At 35.7% G+C, this 19407-nt stretch overlaps 1 protein-coding gene and 1 pseudogene across 2 annotated transcripts in view; both read right to left on the bottom strand.

The window, feature by feature from the left end:
- UGGT2 (UDP-glucose glycoprotein glucosyltransferase 2) overlaps positions 1-19407 on the bottom strand; it is a 164129-nt gene that overhangs the window by 68025 nt on the left and 76697 nt on the right. For both annotated transcript variants that reach the window (XM_027115971.1, XM_027115972.1), the window contains exons 16-20: positions 17588-17719; positions 10483-10647; positions 10005-10128; positions 9814-9912; positions 7572-7663 (exon numbers count right to left, since the gene is read on the bottom strand). In XM_027115971.1, the coding sequence (XP_026971772.1) occupies positions 7572-7663; positions 9814-9912; positions 10005-10128; positions 10483-10647; positions 17588-17719 (612 nt within the window). The remainder of the gene's footprint in view (positions 1-7571; positions 7664-9813; positions 9913-10004; positions 10129-10482; positions 10648-17587; positions 17720-19407) is intronic.
- LOC113625431 (2-iminobutanoate/2-iminopropanoate deaminase pseudogene) lies at positions 18309-19002 on the bottom strand (annotated as a pseudogene).

Genomic DNA, 19407 nt, shown 5'->3' with positions numbered 1-19407 from the left:
TGTCTTCCTGTTGAATGTATTGAATGCGGTATACCACTGAAATAGTCTAAAAACAATCATTTTATTAACTAATTCTCTCCTCTTTGCGTCATGATTCTTTTGGCCTCTTTTTTGGATGTGTGTGTGTAAACTAACACACAGAAAAATGCACAAAATAAAACTGTAGAGCTCAGTGAATTAACCCACAAAATATCGCCCAGGTCAAGAAACAGAGCACTGCCAGCAACCCAGACATCTTTCATATCCCCTGCCAATTACTTCACCTTCCCACTTTCCTAAAGACAACCACTATCTTGTCATTCACAGTAATAACATTCTTGCTTTTCTTTATATTTTACCACCAATGTTTTCATCGTTAAACATTTAATCTACTTTGAACGTCATATGAATGTAATCATACACTATATATTCTTTTGTACTCTTTTTCCATTCCACATGATAGTGAGATTCACCAACACTGTTTGGAGTAGCTATAGTTACTGTTTTTTGGTACCATACAGAATTCCATATGAATATACTCTCCTTTATCCATTCTACTGATGCTAGACCTTTGAATTTTTTTCACTTTGGCACTCTACAAACACAATATACATATCTTCAACTTTAGAAGATGTTAAAGAGAGTTTTTCAGGAGAGTTAGACTAATTTTTACTCCCACCAGCAACATATGAAAGTCCCACTACCCCAGAGCCTCATAAACATTTTGTATTGTCAGATTTTTAAATTTAAATCATTCTGGTGGATGTGTAAAGATATCTCATTAGGTTTAATTTGCTTTTTCTCATCACTAATGATATTAAACATTCTTTAACATGTTCATTGGCCTCTTTTCTGATTTGTCTGTTGAATCTTTTGCCAGTATTTCACTGGAGATAATTGCCTTTTATGTACTGAGTTATAAGGGTTTCATTTCTAAGACTTGAGTGCTTTTTTGGTTACCCGTATGCAGATAACTTCTGCTAGTCTGTGGCTTGATCTTTTATTCTCTTGCTGGTGTGTTCTGACAAAAAACAGTCCCTAATTTCAATGTAGTTGAATTTACTGGTAATCTTCTTCATTGCTACTGGGTTTTGTGTTCTGTCTTACAAATCTTTCTCTTCTCTCAAGTCCTAAAGATAACCTTTGTTACCTTTGAGAACCTTTATTATTTTGCTTTCTATGTTTAGATCTCTATCCATTTGGAACTGATTTCTGAGTGTGATGTGAAAAGGAGAAAGTTTAAGAGACCACCCTTACTGCTCTTTAAGGTCAACTCTATCATAAAGCACGTGTAGTATATACATGGGTCTGTTTCTGGATTCTCTATTCTTCTTTCACTGCTCTATTTTTCTATCCAAATTGTTTTCAGTTGTATAGCTTTATGAAAGATCTTGATACCCAGCGGAGCAATTATCCTACCTTCCTCTTCTTGAAGAGTAACTTAGTTATTCTTGGTCCTTCGAATCTCTATATAAATTTGAGAATCAGCTTGACAATTTCCATAAAACACGCTCAGATTCATATTGGAATTGCACCTAACTGATACATCAATTTGGGGAGAACATCTTTAAAATACTGACTCTTTCAATTCATGATTATGGTATATCTCTCCATTCATGTAAGACTTCTGAATTTTCTCTCAATATTTTATTGTGTAAAAGTCTTAAACAATTATGTTACATTTATTCCTAGCATTTGATATTTTTGATACTATTATAAGTGATATTTTTATTTAAAATGCATTTCTTATTTGTTGCAACGCTTAGACTTAATTCTGGTATACTGACCTGTTGGGCAGCAACCTAGTTAAACTAAAAAATGAATTCTAATAACTTTTTGTGGATTTATATGTATTTTCTGTATAAACAATTTGGAAAAAAGACAATTTTAATTTTTCCTTTTTGATTTTTATAATGCTTATTCCTTTATTCACTTGTTTAGGATTTTTGCACCTATGTCCATGAGTAAGAGTGGCCTACAGTTTTCCATTCTTATATAATGCCCTTTTATGCATTTGGTTTTGAAGTAATGCTGACCTTGTACAATGAGTTGAAATGTATTGCTTATTTTTCTATTCTCTGGAAAAAAATTTGTGTTAGATTGATGCTTGGTACAGTTTACTAGTATGGTCATATAAGTCCGGGGTTTTCTCTTTTGAATATCTTAAATTACAGATTTAATTCCTTTGATAACTAAAAATGCCTTCTTCCTACCTCTGTCACGTCCACAGAATCTTGAGTAACATCCCCTCTTTCTATCAGAGCACTGATTGACTGGGTCTGCTTCTCCATATTTCTTGACCAGTTTTACCATGTGTTTCTATCAATTCTATTAGTCTTTTCAAAGAACCAAATTTTGGCTTTGTGGACCTTAACTACTGTATGTCTTCTATTTCATGACTTTCTGTTCTTATCTTTATCTTCCTTTTCCTTTACTTTCTTCGATAGAAGTTTAAGTTGCTGTTTTTAAATTTTAAGATTTGTGCTTAGATGACTGATTTTTCAACCTTTCTCTTTTTCAGATATAACATAGTTTTAGTTGTATCTGTCAAGTTTTAATGTCATTCAAATCTTAATTCTTTCAAAAAATATTTTCAAATGTGCATTTTTGTATCAACAGGTTACACACAAGCATTTCTTAATTTCCAAATGTACAGAGATGTTCTAGTTTTCTTTTCGTGATTGATTTCTAACTTAATTACACTGTGGTCAAAGAATATACAGTTGATCTTTCAACAACACAGGTTTGAACAGCATGGGTCCACTTAAAAACAATTTTTTTTCAGTAGTAAATACTACAATATTACATGATCTGTGGTTGGTTGAATCTGCAGATGTGGAACCTTGAATACGGAGGGCTGACTATAAGTTATAAGTGGATTTCTGACTGCTCAGAGGGTCAGTGGCCCTAACCCCTGCATTGTTCAAGGGTCAACTGTACTTTGCATAATTGAAGAAGATACAACAATTGTGAATATTTATGCACCCAACATAGGAGCACCTCAATACATAAAGCAAATGCTAACAGCCATAAAAGGGGAAATTGAGAGTAACACAATAATCGTGGGGGATTTTAACACTACACTTACACCAATGGATAGATCATCCAGACTGAAAATTAATAAGGAAACACAAGCCTTAAATGACACATTAGACCAGACAGACTTAATTCACATTTATAGGACATTCCACACGAAGCAGCAGAATACACTTTCTTCTCAAGTGCACAGGGAACATTCTCCAGGATAGATCATATTTTGGGTCACAAATCAAGCCTCAGTAAATTTAAGAAAATTGAAATCGTATCAAGCATCTTTTTGGACCACAACGCTATGAGATTAGAAACCAATTACAGAAAAAAAAACTGTGAAAAACACAAACACATGGAGGCTAAACAATATGCTACTAAATAACCAAGAGATCACTGAAGAAATCAAAGAGAAATAAAAAAATACCTAGAAACAAGTGACAAGAAAACATGACGATCCAAAACCTATGGGATGCAGCAAAAGAAGTTCTAAGAGGGAAGTTTATAGCAATACAATCCTACCTCAAGGAACAAGAAAAATCTCAAACAACCTAAACTGACACCTAAAGCAACTAGAAAGAACAAACAAAACCCCAAGTTAGTAGAAGGAAAGAAATCATAAAGATCAGAGTAGAAATAAATGAAATAGAAACAAAGAAAACGATAGCAAAGATCAATAAAACTAAAAGCTGGTTCTTTGAGAAGATAAACAAAACTGATAAACCTTCAGCCAGACTCATCAAGGAAAAAAGGGAGAGGACTCAAATGAATAAAATTAGAAATGAAAAAGGAGAGGTCACAATGGACACTGCAGAAATACAAAGGATCATGAGACTACTACAAGCAACTATATGGCAATAAAATGGACAATGTGGAAGAAATGGACAAATTCTTAGAAAGGTACAACCTTCTAGGACTGAACCAGGAAGAAATAGAAAATATAAACAGACCAATCACAGGTAATGAAATTGAAACTGTGATTAAAAATCTTCCAACAAACAAAGTCCAGGACCAGATGGCTTCACAGGTGAATTCTATCAAACATTTAGAGATGAGCTAAACCTATCCTTCTCAAACTCTTCCAGAAAACTGCAGAGGGAGGAACACTCCCAAACTCATTCTACAAAGCCACCTGATACCAAAACCAGACAAAGATATCCCAAAAAAGGAAAATTACAGGCCAATATCACTGATGAACATAGGTGCAAAAATCCTCAACAAAGTACTAGCAAACAGAATCCAGTAGCACATTAAAAGGGTCATACACCATGATCAAGTGGAGTTTATCCCAGGAATGCAAGGATTCTTCAATATACGCAAATCAATCAATGTGATACACCATATTAACAAACTGAAGGAGAAAAACCATACGATCATCTCAATGGATGCAGAAAAAGCTTTCGACAAAATTCAACACCCATTTATGATAAAAACCCTCCAGGAAGTAGGCGTAGAGGGAACTTACCTCAACATAATAAAGGCCACATTTGACAAACCCACAGCCAACATCGTTCTCAATGGTGAAAACTTGAAACCGTTTCCACTAAGATCAGGAACCAGACAAAGCTGCCCACTCTCACCACTATTCAACACAGTTTAGGAAGTTTTAGCCACAGCAATCAGAGAAGGAAAAGAAATAAAAGGAATCCAAATCAGAAAAGAAGAAGTAAAACTGTCACTGTTTGCAGATGACATGATACCACCCATAGAAAATCCTAGATACACCAGAAAACTACTAGAGCTAATAAATGAATTTAGTAAAGTCACAGGATACAAAATTAATACACAAGAATCTCTTGCATTCCTATACGCTGACAATGAAAGATCAGAATGAGAAATTAAGGAAACAATCCCATTTACCATTGCAACAAAAAGAATAAAATAGCTAGGAATAATCCTACCTAAGGAGCTAAAAGACCTGTACGCAGAAAACTGTAAGATACTGATGAAAGAAATCAAAGATGACACAAACAGATGGAGAGATATACCATGTTCTTGGACTGGAAGAATCAATATTGTGAAAATGACTATACTACCAAAGCAATCTACAGATTCAGGGCAATCCCTAACAAATTACCAGTGGCAATTTTCACAGAAATGCAACAAGAAATTTTACAATTTGTATGGAAACACAAAAGACCTCGAATAGCAAAAGCAATATTGAGGGAAAAAAACAGAGCTGGAGGAATCAGGCTCCCTGACTTCAGACTTTACTACAGGGCTACAGTAATCAAGACAGTATGGTACTGGCACAAAAACAGAAATATAAATCAATGGAATAGGCCAGAAGGCCCAGAGCTAAACCCACACACCTATGGTCACCTAATCTATGACAAAGGAGGCAAGGATATACAATGGAGCAAAGACAGCCTCTTCCAAAAGTGGTGCTGGGAAAACTGGACAGCTACTCGTAAAAGAATGAAGTTAGAACACTCCCTAACACCATACACAAAAATAAACTCAAAATGGATTAAGGACCTAAATGTAAGGCCAGACGCTGTAAAACTCTTAGAGGAAAATATAGGAAGAACACTCTTTGACATAAATCACAGAAAGATCTTTTTTGACCCACCTCCTAGAGTAATGAGAATAAAAAGGAAAATAAACAAATGGGACCTAATGAAACTTAAAGCCACAGCAAAGGAAACCATAAACAAGATGAAAAGACAACGCTTAGATGGGAGAAAATATTTGCAAATGAAGCAACTGAGAAAGGATTAATCTCCAAAATATACAAACAGCAGCACATGCAGCTCAATATCAAAAAAAACCCACAAAGCAACCCAATCAAAAAATGGGCAGAAGACCTAAATAGACATTTCTCCAAAGAAGACATACAGATGGCCAACAAACACATGAAAAGATGTTCAACATCACTAATCATTAGACAAATGCAAATCAAAACTACAATGAACTATCACCTCACACAGGTCAGAATGGCCATCATCACAAAATCTACAAACAATAAATGCTGGAGAGGGTGTGGAGAAAAGGGAACCCTCTGCACTGTTGGTAGGAATGTAAATTGATACAGCCACTGTGAAGAACAGTATGCAGGTTCCCTAAAAAACTAAAAATAGAACTACCATATGACCCAGCAATCCCACTACTGGGCATATACCCTGAGAAAACCATAATTCAAAAAGATACATGCACCCCAGTGTTCACTGCAGCACTGTTTACAATAGCCAAGACATGGAAACAACCTAAATGTCCATCGACAGAAGAATGGATAAAGAAGATGTGGTACATACATACAATGGAATACTACTCAGCCATAAAAAGGAATGAAACTGGGTCATTTGTAGAGATGTGGATGGATCTAGAGACTGTCATACAGAGTGAAGTAAGTCAGAAGGAGAAAAACAAATATCGTATATTAACGCATATATGCGGAATCTGAAAGAATTGGTATAGACAATCTTATTTACAAAGCAGAAATAGAGACAGACGTAGAGAACAAATGTATGGATATTAAGGGGAAAGGGGGAGGTGGGATGAATTGGGAGATTGGGATTGACATATATACACTATTGATACTATATATAAAATAGATAACTAATGAGAACCTACTGTATAGCACGGGGGACTCTACTCAATGCTCTGTGGTGAGCTAAATGGGAAGGAAATCCATAAAAGAGGGGATATATGTACACGTATAGCTGATTCACTTTGCTGTACAGTAGAAACTCACACAACATTGTAAAGCAACTATACTCCAATAAAAAATTTTAAAAAAATAGTTACTACTGATGCAAAAAAGCAAAAGAAAATTTCATGAGATTTGCTTTATAGCCTAGCATCTACAAATGTTTTTTAAACGTTACATTTGTGCTTTGCAAGAACATATACTATGTGTACTTTTCTATCAATATCCATTAGGTCAGGTTTGATTATTTTATTATTCAAATATTCTATACATCCCTACTGATTTTCTGTGTACTTGGTTTACTTGTTATTGAGAGAGGTATGTAAAAAAAAATAGTACAAACTGGCGGCTGGTAGTCCAAGATCAGTGTGCCAGCATGGTCAGGTGCTGGTGAGGACCCTCTTCTGCACTACATTCTGCCGATTTCTCCTTGTATCCTCACATGACAGAAAGAGAGTGGGCTACCTCTCTGACCTCTTCTTGTAAGAGCAATAATCCCATTTATGAGGACTCCACCCTTTTGACCTAATTACCTCCTAAAGGCCCCACCTCCAAATATCATCACATTGAGGATTAGATTTGAACACATAAATTTTGGGGGGACACAAACATTCAGTACATACACACTATTAGACCTGTAAATGTATGTCCAACTGCAAGGACTAGCAAAGAATATATAGGTCATGAATCACAGAAGACATGTAGGTTTTTCTTTTCCTGGGCAAGGTTACCCATTCTACATGGAGGAAGAATTTGAATTCCTGTCTTAATCTCCTTAGCACCATGTTCTAACCAAGTCAAGGTACTGAAAATGTTAACATGAAGGGAAATAATGATTTAATGCATGTTCTTCATATTGCTTTCTCGAAATTACAACAAATTAGAATTTTTGTAGTAAGAGTGTCTAAATACTCACCAGGTGATTTAATGCATTAAAAAGCAGTTTTCTCCCAGATGGTTTGTCAAAATCAGCAATAATCCAGAAAGTAACTGAAGAAATTACATCATCTGAAAGTTTCAAACAGTTTAGTCAAACTAATTCTTCTTAAAATCAAACTAAAGACAGGGACATTTCCAGTTAACAAAACACATAAAAACAGTAACAATTTTTAAAATGAATCTTTCTGAAAATAAGCAAATATTGGTAAAAATTACATACACACAGAGTGAAATACACATAAAAATGTTGAAAGAGTAATAACCTTTATATAAACTCAGATACCAAAAAGAAAGAATAGTCCCCAAGAAACACATATGTGAGATACTTTTGCCAGTAGGGAAAACTGTATCATGCTTATCAAAGTTCTACTGTTGCCAAGCAAAAATGCCTTCCAGCTACACTTGTAAAAAATAATGATATTTGTACCTCACATATATGTAAAACTGGATACAATAAATTATTAGCAGATATTGAAAACAGCAATATTTATTAGCTTATGATTCATGTATTTCAAAAATTCTGACTATTATTAACTTGGCCTAATTCACATCATCCTATGCCAACATCAATGCAATTCTTGTTTCAGAAACATCTGAAAATTTGGAAGCCACAAGAATAAATAATTTTTAATTCTGCAGTCACAGTTAAATGGGTTTAATTTCATCCAGCCTCAGCATATAACACCTGAAATAATACTTGTCTGGCCATCATTAAAACCTATAGAAAAATCAGTCCCTTAGATCTCATGACCCACTTAAAACAACTGTAAAATGTGTGCTACACCAAAAACCTACACCTGAATAGATGTGAAGCTACAGTTATTACCATACTTAGTAACATATAACTGTGCAAAAACTGGCTTTGGTTAATGAAAAAAATATAACAAAAAGAAGGATAACATCGATTCTACCTGCAATCCTTCAGAAGCAATTTGAGAGTAAGGCAGTGGCACATTCTTCTCAAAGAAGAAAGGTAAAGAATTCTCGTGCCTTCTTAATGTCATCACTTTTACCATTGCAACTAGTAAACAGAACTATTTCAAAAGTGCTAAGTAAATTTCTCCCAACTCTTTTATTTCTTTACATATTTACATAAATGCAAATAAAGAAATCAGGTGTTTCTCAGTTAATAAAGTCTTCTTTTAGATTGCAAGAGATTTAACCAAAGGGCATTAATTATGGCCTAACTTATTCTGATGCCCAGAAGCAATTTTTGAAATATAACCCAGAACCTGATAAATATGTTTGCCCTATTTTTTATTCCCTGTTTCTCTGCCTCCTTTTCCCTTCACTTGACACATTCAGGACCTTAGCCTGCCATGATATGGAATTGAATTATATTTTATTATTTGTTGGTTCTCTTGTAGACAGACCACTTTATGAACATGAAATCACAGATGTGTTCCAAAGTAATTCAAGGGCCATATGGTCCTAATTTGGATTCACTCCACAGCATTCTCAAAAACTAGCTGTCTGCTTAAATCTCTCTCATACATAAAAATTTACCCCTTATTACATAGTAATTCCATCTTGAGATCACTCATTGTTAGAAAGTTACTGCTTTATATACTGAAATAACAATCAGCTTTCTTTTATGTTTCATGCATTGGCTCTTTTTGTTCTCTCTGGAGCAAAGCAGGTCAAACAAAACAAAGTGAAACCAAAACCAACCAAACTCCAATTATCTTCATGTATCTGAATAGTTCATGGTCTCTAACAGAACTGTGGTCACACTGAAGACTTTCCTATCCAGGCTAAGTCCTTATTTCCAAAGATGTTCCTGTCTTGGCTCCCTCTCCTTTGGTTATGACCCTTAACTTAAGCAAAACATTTAGACGCTGTTTAATCAGAATACAGAACTATTCTCCTCTCATCTGGGGATTACACTTTTATTCGTGCCTGATAAGATTATCAGTTTATTTAATCTTGAAAGGGTTTTTACTACCTTCCTAAAAAGGAGAAAAATGGAATAGCTTGCTTTAAAAAAAAGGCAAAAACCCCTCAAGATTAACCCCTCTGCATATACGATTAGCTAAGATAGGAGGCATCACATTTTCTCATCACAGTCCTTACATCCTAATAATTTTCAAATCCTCAAATTGAAAGCCAGGTCTCCAGTCAGATATCAACATCTAGAAACGTATTATGCAAGCATTTAATAAAATTACAAGTTTTTGCTATTTAGGAATAAATTCAGGAAAATAAAATATGCTTATTACCTTCCTGGGTTACATAATACATGTTCTCTGCAATTACAGCACTCTTATCTTGTGAATCCAAGAAGAAGAAAGTAGAGAAATCTTCAACATCAGCAGTTACTAAAAATTTTAATATTAAATGTTAAATAATGAATAAAACATTCACAACTCAATAAACATTTATAGGAAAGTATATGGAAGGATTGTATTACCTGATGTAGATATTAAATTAAGGTACTGCCATTTATTGTACAAAATCAAAGGATTTATACGGGGCACAACATTATTTCTATCCATAAGGAAGTCAATTGCATTTGTTCGATCATTTAATGTACCCTAAAATAATAAAATATTATTTAGGTAACATATGTGATTTATATGCAGATGTTTTAAAATTATGCAGAGAATACATTTAAAGACTACTGAATCTAAAATAAGTCAATAAGTAACATGCAATTTAGGATTCTTATAATACATTTTCCTATAAAACTGTGAAGTTTCTTTCCAATTAAGCAATTTTTTAGATGCAATTACGCACAGATAAATTTAATTACTACTTTAAAAATCATTACTAAACGATCAGAATGGAAACTTTTACACAATTAACTTTTGCTATTAAAAGATATTTTTAACATAAAAATCATCTATAAATATCATTCATCAGATATTTTCTCATACATGCTTACCTACCATAAAAACTTCCTTTTGTAAATATGCAGTTTCATCCATCATTCTGTGAAGAACAGCCGTTTCTAGTTCCCGAATATTCAGCTCTTCATGGTGAAAGGATTCACCATTATAAAGAGCTTGAGGCAAAGGACCCAGGCCAGTCATCCTGTAATAGCTTGCTCCTGCCTATGCAATTAAAAAATACCAGAGAGTTAAACAGAATACGTTTGTCTGAAAAAGAAACACATAAATAAAGAAAGGGACACGGCCACATTTTGTATGTCATAGAAAAAACGTTAATTTTGCTAATTTTATCTGTCCTTTCCAAACATTATTTAAAGGAAGGTAATTTACCTACATAGAACAAGTCAGAAAACTTTTTCTGTAAAGGGCCAGATACATATTTTAGGCTTTGTGAGCCGTCTGGTCTCTGACACAACTACTCAACCGTGATGTTACAGTGCAAAAGCAGTGGCACACAACACAGGAATGAGTGAACGTGGCTGTCTCCAAAAACCTGTATTTATAAAAACACGTGGTAGAAAGGCCGGATTTGGCTCACGGGCTGTAGTTTGCTGACCCCTCATAGAGAGTGTGACATTACTTTAAAAAATGCATTTACCTGCATAAGAGATTCATTTCTCGCTATATTCATTTGTTTAGTTAACATGTATTGAACTCAAGCATTTGGCTAGACTTTGTGCATACACAGCTGAAAAATCTGCCTTCAAGGGGCTCACATATATACAAGCAAAACTGAGGCATATAGCAGATTGTATGGGAGCCCAGAAAAGGAATGACTAAGCTTGAGGGTGGAGGGGAGGGATCACAGAAGGCCTCTGTTAGGGAGCGACACTAAAGGTCTTAAAAGGATGAGCAAAAATATGCTAGGGAGATAAAGTGGAGAAAGACATTCCCAGTGAAAAGAGACAGGACTGCAAGGAACAGAAGGGGAGAGAGAGGTGGTATATTTAGGTAATGGCAAGTACTGTTCTGTGTTTACAGTGGGAGGAGTTACATAGGGAGAAGATGTGGAGTCAGAGGGGATGGGGAGAGAGGACAGATCATGAAGGTCCTCAACATCTGGATTTTATCTTGCGAGGGATAAAGCATCACTAAACAATTAATTCATTCGCTACTCAACCCTACAAATTATTAAAACTTTCATTATAGCCAACATATTCACAATTACCCTATGAAGCTAAGGACTACTATTATATCCACTTTACAGATGATAAAACAGAGTCACTCCCAATGCCACATAACGACTACACTTGGGAAACAGACTTTGTACTTACATCTGTTTGACCAGGAGTCTGAACTCTTATCATCTCTGCATTGGACATTTACTGTGTATTAGGCAATGAATGCATAAGAATGATATGCAAACTCTGTCCTAAGAAGACATAGTTTAACAGGGGGAGAGATGGATACATTAAAAATAAGTGTGAATAGATATCCAGGGGTACTAGGGAGGGCACGGTCAATTCTACCTAGGAAGAGGGCTCATGACAAGAAATACGATCAGATTTGCTCTTTAAAAAAAAAATATAGTGGCGACAAAGAGAAGGAAGAGGGTCGGAGAGCATGCACTGGGGGCGGTGGGTCAGGGGCTACTGCAAAAATACAGGAACGAAAAAGCAAGAGCCAGACAAAAATCAGTGGTGAGAAGCAAGGAGAGAATGAGGCAGTTTCTGAAATATTTAGTTGACAAAACTGACAGAACTTGATGATCTACTGTTCGGGAGGGTGTGAGGGAAAAGAAGTTGGACAACTATCAGGCTTCTGGTAGCCTGAGTGCCCTGGGAGAATGATGGCGCTGCCCTCTAGGATAAGGCACAAAAAAAGAAAAAAAGGTTTGGGGTAACAAGAAAGACGATGGGCGTAGTTTTAAATTCACTTAAGACGCTTATGGGCAATCCCCCAGGCAGCTGAATACATGGCTTTGGACCTTAAGAAGGATATTGCTGCTAGAAATACAGCAATTTTCCCCTGTGATTTTTCAGTTAGGCAACCTGTCTATTACAAAAGCTTTAATTACCACAAATAAGCCATAACACTGAATTTTGTACTTTTAGCCTACGTCTCTATTCTGAGCTGTAGACACAAATATCCAATCACACTTCACATCTCCTATGGAATTCTCACAGGCACCTCAAATTCAACATGTGAAAAACTGAACTTCTGTTCTTATTTCCCACTTGGTTTCTCTTCCACCCTTTCCTTCTTGGCAATGGCATTACCACCATCCCAGTGAGTTAGTTGAAGCCCGGGAACCGTCCTTGACAATTTCTCTTCTCCTCTCTCCCCTTTCCAATCCAGCAGCAGGTCCTGGATTGTATTTCCCAAATACCTCAATTGTGTCCATTTTCCTCTGCCTCTACTCTTCCAAAAACCTACTAGCCCATCTCTCATCTCTCACCTAAATGCTTCCTAATCCGTCTTACTATGTACACTTTTACCCTCTGACAATCTATTCTCAACAACGGAGAATGCTCTTTGGAGAAAATGCATGTCACTGTCACTTCACTTGCTTAATATCTTCTCAGGTTTTTCACTGTTGCAAAGGTATTCTACTGTTTTGAGTTCACAAGCTTGTTAATTAACTACGGCTCACCACACTCTGTGTAATCAGGCCCCTCACTTACACCTCCAGCCTCATCTTAGGGACTTCCCTCTACAACACAAACACATACTTGCTGTATCTACTCAGTAGTAACACCAACTCTCTTCGTTCCTTCACATTCAGGACATCCTAACATTTTTCTCTGGAATGTCGACTACCTACCACTTCTTTGTCTTCTTTTGTCCAACTGTCCTCCTACTTCTGGACATGGCTTTAATGTCACTTTAATGTCTATGTATTGCGTATTGGGTGGGCCCCTTCTAATAAAGACTCATGTCCATCAATTTGGGGAATTTCTTTGTGGTATTCCTCTAATGCTTTCCTTTGTTTTCTCTGTTCTTTCTGAATCTTGTGAATTGAAGACTGTTTACCTTCTTACTTTTCATGTGTCTCTTTTTGTCTCTGTCCTATTAAATTTTGATTTTATTTTTAATTTTCAAAAGATCTTCATGTACTCTATTCTTTTACCTCTTGTGGACAGAATATTGTAAGTAATAAATGTTTGTTGAAAGAAAAAGTAAAGTTTGGATACAGAGAGAAAACTACAGGAACATGAGTTTAGGGAATAAAGGTCTAAAACATTTATTTTCTTTGTGACGTAGTAATCAGAATGATTTTTGAGGCATGAAGAGAAAGGTGAAAAGGGCTTATAGGACTGATGAATGTTTAGAATAACTCTTGAGAGGAACAGGTAAGGAATAAAACCATGCACAACTAAAGGACGGTAAGTAACACAGAGTCCAATTTAAGCTGGAGATTAAGTAGACTTGAGAAAAATGCAGAAATTAAGAAATGAAGATATTGTCATTACAAGACAGTCTTACAGGGAGAGAGGTGTAAAACAGGAGAAAACAGAAGACTGAACTCACACACAAAAGATGGGAGTCAATGTTTCTGAGGAGTGTACTGAATTCATAATCTTCACAAAAATCCTTAATGTGTTTCATAATTTCAGGAGAATATGACTACAGGTATCTTAAAACTGGCAACACCATAAAAATATTCATTTTGCAGCTTAACTTGATAAAGAGTAAAAGTGGATTTCTGATAAATATGGTAGATTTATCACACGTGCTCATCTCGATTCTGCAAGTTTCACTATGCCAACTACAGATTGGCGCTTGCCACCCACCTCTACAAGGATTAAATCATGAGCTGCTGCAGCGGCTGACCTTCAACACCCCCTGAAAGGAGTTCAGGTGGAGAGCAGAGACGAGGCACTCTGTGCTCTGAGAAAAACTGGCAGAACAGGTCTTCAGATAGATATTTTCAGAAGCCAATTTTATGAGCCCAATTCTTATTTCTCCTCTTATCTAGAAAAGCACTAAAATCCTTCATGGTGACGTCTGCTCCTCGTGACTAGCAGTAACCTTCACTAGGCTAGCGGAAACCTTCTGCAAAGAAAATGTGCTTAATTGCATGTACTCCCCTGTCACCAAAATCACATGTATACTGACCTTCCCCCTACTTCTTCGGAGCAGTTTCTCAGAGCTATCTGAAATGCCGTCTCCCAGGCTATAGTCCTCATTTTGCCCCCAATAAAACTTAACTCGTGACTCTCATGTGCATTTTTTTAAGTCAGCAACTAAAATGAGAGTATAATAATAAAAATCATGATGACAACGATGATGATAACAACAATAACAAGATATGAGCCCACAGAGAAAAACGGGAGAAAAGATAAAGAGTAGGTGACCAAAGTAGAAAGGGAAGTCGCTCCCGTGCAGACAGAAAGGAACGTCAACATTTTCAGAACCCCTGAGGGCTAAAAACCTAGACTACCTTAGAAGGAGAAGATAAGGAGCAGAGCACGAAATGTGGAAACCTGTTGAGAGTCTGTATGCAGAGAAGTTGTATACCAAGGCCCCTCTCTCAATCCTGAAAGGCTAAACTATTCTGCTTCCCTTTACTCTCTGCTGAAATTGAATCACAAAGGCTCTAGATTTGGGGATTCCAGGTATAGTGGAAGGCTGAGAAAGGGGATGGAAACAAGACAGAAGATTGAAGGAAAGTTCACATTCTTTCAACCCAGCCTATTACCACATCCTATTTCTGGACATATCCTATCGCCTCGTTTCCCACATCTGCACCCTTTCATTTGCCACATATACTCCTTCTAAGAGGAAAATAAAGAATTCTCATTTGAAGAAATCAAACGCTGCAACAGAATGCCAGCATTCGAAAAGACATTTATTTGTTGGTCATCTAACTGAAAAAACTGACTCACTCCCCAAGTGAGGCCCACCAACCGAAAAGACCCGTTTATTTGTAAGCAGCTTTTTACGGTTTCATACTTACATGTCAAAGACAACCAGACATCATAATACATTTGACAAATGCTTCAAACACAAAAAAGGAAATCAAACTGGATGAAAAAGGGAAGGTATAGAAGGCAGAGATAGCGCAGGGCACAGAACAACACATCAGAAAGCTAACATTCTTAGATTAAAAAACTGTGCTCATGAAAGAAAAACTGGACACTCCAAAAAGGAATAAAAGAAGAAGAAAAAGTAAATAATTGCTCAATCCAGAAGATTCAGAAAGAACAGAGAAAATACAGGAAAGCATTGAAAAACAACACAAAGGAATTCCCAGAATTGATGGACACGTATCTCCATTAGAAGGGACCCACCAAACACCCAATGTGTTAAATGAAACAGGATCAAGACAAAGACGTATCATGAAATTTCCAAGCAACAGGGATAAAAAGATCCTAAAAACCTTCAAACAGGAAATACAAATAAATAGATCAAAGAAAGACAAAGGAGTCAAAATCAGATTGGTATCATTCATTTCAGTAGCTTATTAGGAGCTAGGAAAGAGTAAAAGAAAGCCTTCAAAATCCACACGAAAAATGATTACCCAGTCCATCAATAAAATGCAAATATAAAATAAAAAACTTTTATATAAAAGAGATCAAAGAATGTTTTTCATTCATACTTGCTTGAGAAAGCGGTAAAAGCAAAATAAATCAAAAAGAGGAAACGCACAGTGTTCATGAAGCCGGAGAGAAAGCAGAGATCCAATGAAGGAAAGCAGCAGAGGCAGATCCAGAAACGACAGCTGTGCTTCAGGTACAGAGGACAACCAGTTCAGTTTAGACAAAATGCAGAGTGGCTGCAGAAGGGCATTCTTGGGGCTGGTGTGTGTGGGGCAAAGTGCTGGCTTGTTAATGGCTTTGTTTGTGTAAGGAAAATTCTAGGTATGTTATCTGACCAATATCTTGACTATCTTGATATATTTGCAATAGGTAGAAAACTACGTGAATGAGTAAAAATGGAGTGACCCTTAAAGCTACAAAAAAAAAGTTGTTAAAATACAACCATAGTACTTGACTTACTAACAAGGAACACTTTAAAAGTCGCACTCACACTAAATATTCATTTAACCAAAATGTGTTAAAAACAGATCTGATAATCAGCTGGTTTGCAACAGGACTTTCCAATTCTTATTGTACTGAAATACTTTTGCACCAGTTGGTAAGTAACTGCTGTCTTGGGACTGCGATTCCCCACATGAGAACTACCTTGACCACTTTCCCAGACCATCCATGTCAGCATGATACAGCTATAAGCAAGTCAGTATCAGCCTCAGAATGAAGCCTTCGAAGACTCCATTCCAGTTCGAGGATGTGCTTTGATTGATTCATCTGATTGTTTGCTCTTGAAGCCACAACAGGTTTAAAATATTTCAAGTACTACCACTGGGACTGGAGGAGACCAAGGGACGGTCAGGAGGTGGAAGAGAGCTCAACCTTCAATTACTGTAAGACTCAAAAAATAATATCTAAAAATTAAGACGTGCAAACTTGAGGAATACAAAAGAATAAGAAGACAAGATTCCTTTCCTTAAAGTACTTATAATACAGTTGGAAATGAAATTTACATCCAAATATATTATGTATAAAAAGGTATATATTATGTATAAAAAGGTAGTTAATAGGAAACAGTAATATTGGGTTGTGAACACCAATATCTGAGGATAACATGGTGTTAGATATTTTCATGGCAACTGATATAAATAGTATGTTTTGGCTATATAAAATTATCTCAACTTAAAAATTCATTTGTATCACATCATATGTTGCTGTTGCCTTTACCTAGAATACATATGAATAAATGAATTCACTTATCTCTACATAAAAGTTAGAGTCTTGTTTGTAAAGCCATTCAGCCACTCTTTTGATTGGAGCACTTAGTCCATTTACATTTAATTATTGATAGGTGTGTACTTATTGCCACTTTTTAATTGTTTTAAGGTTGTTTTTTGTAATTTTCTGCACTGTAAATTCTGAGAAGTATCTGTTTTGGTACTTTTAAAAAAGCCAATAGTGGCAACTTAAATACTGTATACAACTTGTGTCATTCCAAGGTATAAATTTCCCTTTTTTCTGAGGGTCTAAAATCTAAATCATGAGTTAATTATACTGAGATCATTTATTCATGAGATTATAATAAAAGTTTCTTGATCACATTTTTAAAAATTTGCATTCCAGCTTACCTTTCTTTCACCATCATATTTAGAATAAATTCCCAAAATATCCCAAATGTTAGCATGAGGAAATTCATTTTGGAGAACACCCTTCACATTGTCCACAGTGAGTATATTGTGATTCTCTACTTTTTGGTACATCTGTGAAAATAAAGATATTATAATTAACTTTCACCTTACAGTAATTAGTTTTATTTCTTTCCCTTAGCATGCATATTTATAAAATAAAGAACATATTTTATATTTTGTAAGTTCTAAGCATACTATATACATACATATATATATATACACACGATTCCCACACATACACAAATAAACCATTTTAAGAATACAATCTATTATCCTATAGTAAAAATGGTTTTGTGAATATTCTTTGGCTTTCAAAATACCATATCATATTTGTATATTATATTCTATTTTGATCAAACCAGATGTTATGATTCTTAATAAAATAATGGTTAACTTTATTTTTTTATTATTTTTTTATTTTTTGAAAATCTGCATGCTATTTTATTTCCATTAGAAAAATATTATCTATATAAAATTTGGTCCAGTTTCTTCTCCTTTACCTCTACCATTCAAACTTAAATGCTTTAATTTTACTCAAGTAAAAGCAGAATCATGTATCTGACATGAGAACTGAATAGTTCATACCATTAAATTAACAGAGTTTGATTGAATTAGGTGTGCTCTTCATTATTTCTCAGGAATACTAACTCACCTTTCCTACATGCTATTTCCCTTTACTTTTATTTTTCTGAGTAACTATGTAACGTGTGTCTCTTTTCCCACATCCAGTAATGAGTGTTATAGAAGTGTAATTTATAACATCAGTAACTAGATTCATCATTAATCTTCCACTCATGTTCAATTCCCCTTATTATATGGTATTTCCATAATAACTTCAGATATTTCAGTCAACCTTACACTTTCCAACAAATACTGTAAAAATTAAGATGTTAATTTAAAAACATTATTAAAATTCCAGACTAAATAACACGGGGCCCACTTAGAGCGATGCTGGCACGAGAGGTCCTTGGACAGCTACTGCTCCAATCTCAACACGGCCTCCTTTGGGCAAAGCAGCAACCTGGTAAGCAGCTCTTGCAGGAAAACTACTCTAGAAATACTGCTTGTAGATGTCATTGACAGTATTGAAGTCGTTTATATCAGCCAGCAAAACAGCTCTTCTTACCACATTTGTGAAGTCACAGCCTGCTGCTTTCAGGATTTCACCCATGTTTGTAAGAGCTTGTTTAGCCTCTTCTGCCACCCCTCCTGGCACAAGCTGTCCACTTGCAGGATCCATGCCTAGCTGTCCTGAAATGTAAATGGTCCTGTCGACTAACACAGCCTGACTGTAGGGAACCAATGGCCGCTGGGGCTTTCGCAGTGCTGATCACCTTTCTGATCAAAGATGACATGGTTAATCCTTTTTCCTTGCCGCCCCTCAGAGACAACTCAGCCCATTGGTTTTTTTAGTAGCATGTTGTTTAGTTGCCATGCAGGCTTTTCTTCTCATTTCTCTTTCTGTGATTTCTAGTTTCATGCTGTTGTGGTCAGAAAAGATCTTTGAAATAATTTCTATCCTCTTAAAATTTTTTGAGACCTGTTTTGTGTCCTAGTGTGTGCTCTATCCTAGAGAATGTTCCATGTGCACTTGAAAAGAATGTATATTCTAGTTTTTTTGGGTGTAATGTACAGAAAATATCAATTAAATCTAACTGTTCTATTGTGTCATTTAGGATCTCTGTTGCCTTACTGATTTTCTGTCTGGAATATCTGTCCACTGATCAATGGGGTGTTATAGTCTACTATTATCATGTTCC

Source organism: Aethalodelphis obliquidens, unplaced genomic scaffold (genome assembly GCF_003676395.1).
Source record: "Aethalodelphis obliquidens isolate GAN/ISIS:26980383/991018 unplaced genomic scaffold, ASM367639v1 scaffold15, whole genome shotgun sequence".
Taxonomy (NCBI): Eukaryota; Metazoa; Chordata; class Mammalia; order Artiodactyla; family Delphinidae; genus Aethalodelphis; species Aethalodelphis obliquidens.
This window is presented reverse-complemented; position numbering and strand designations above follow the sequence as displayed.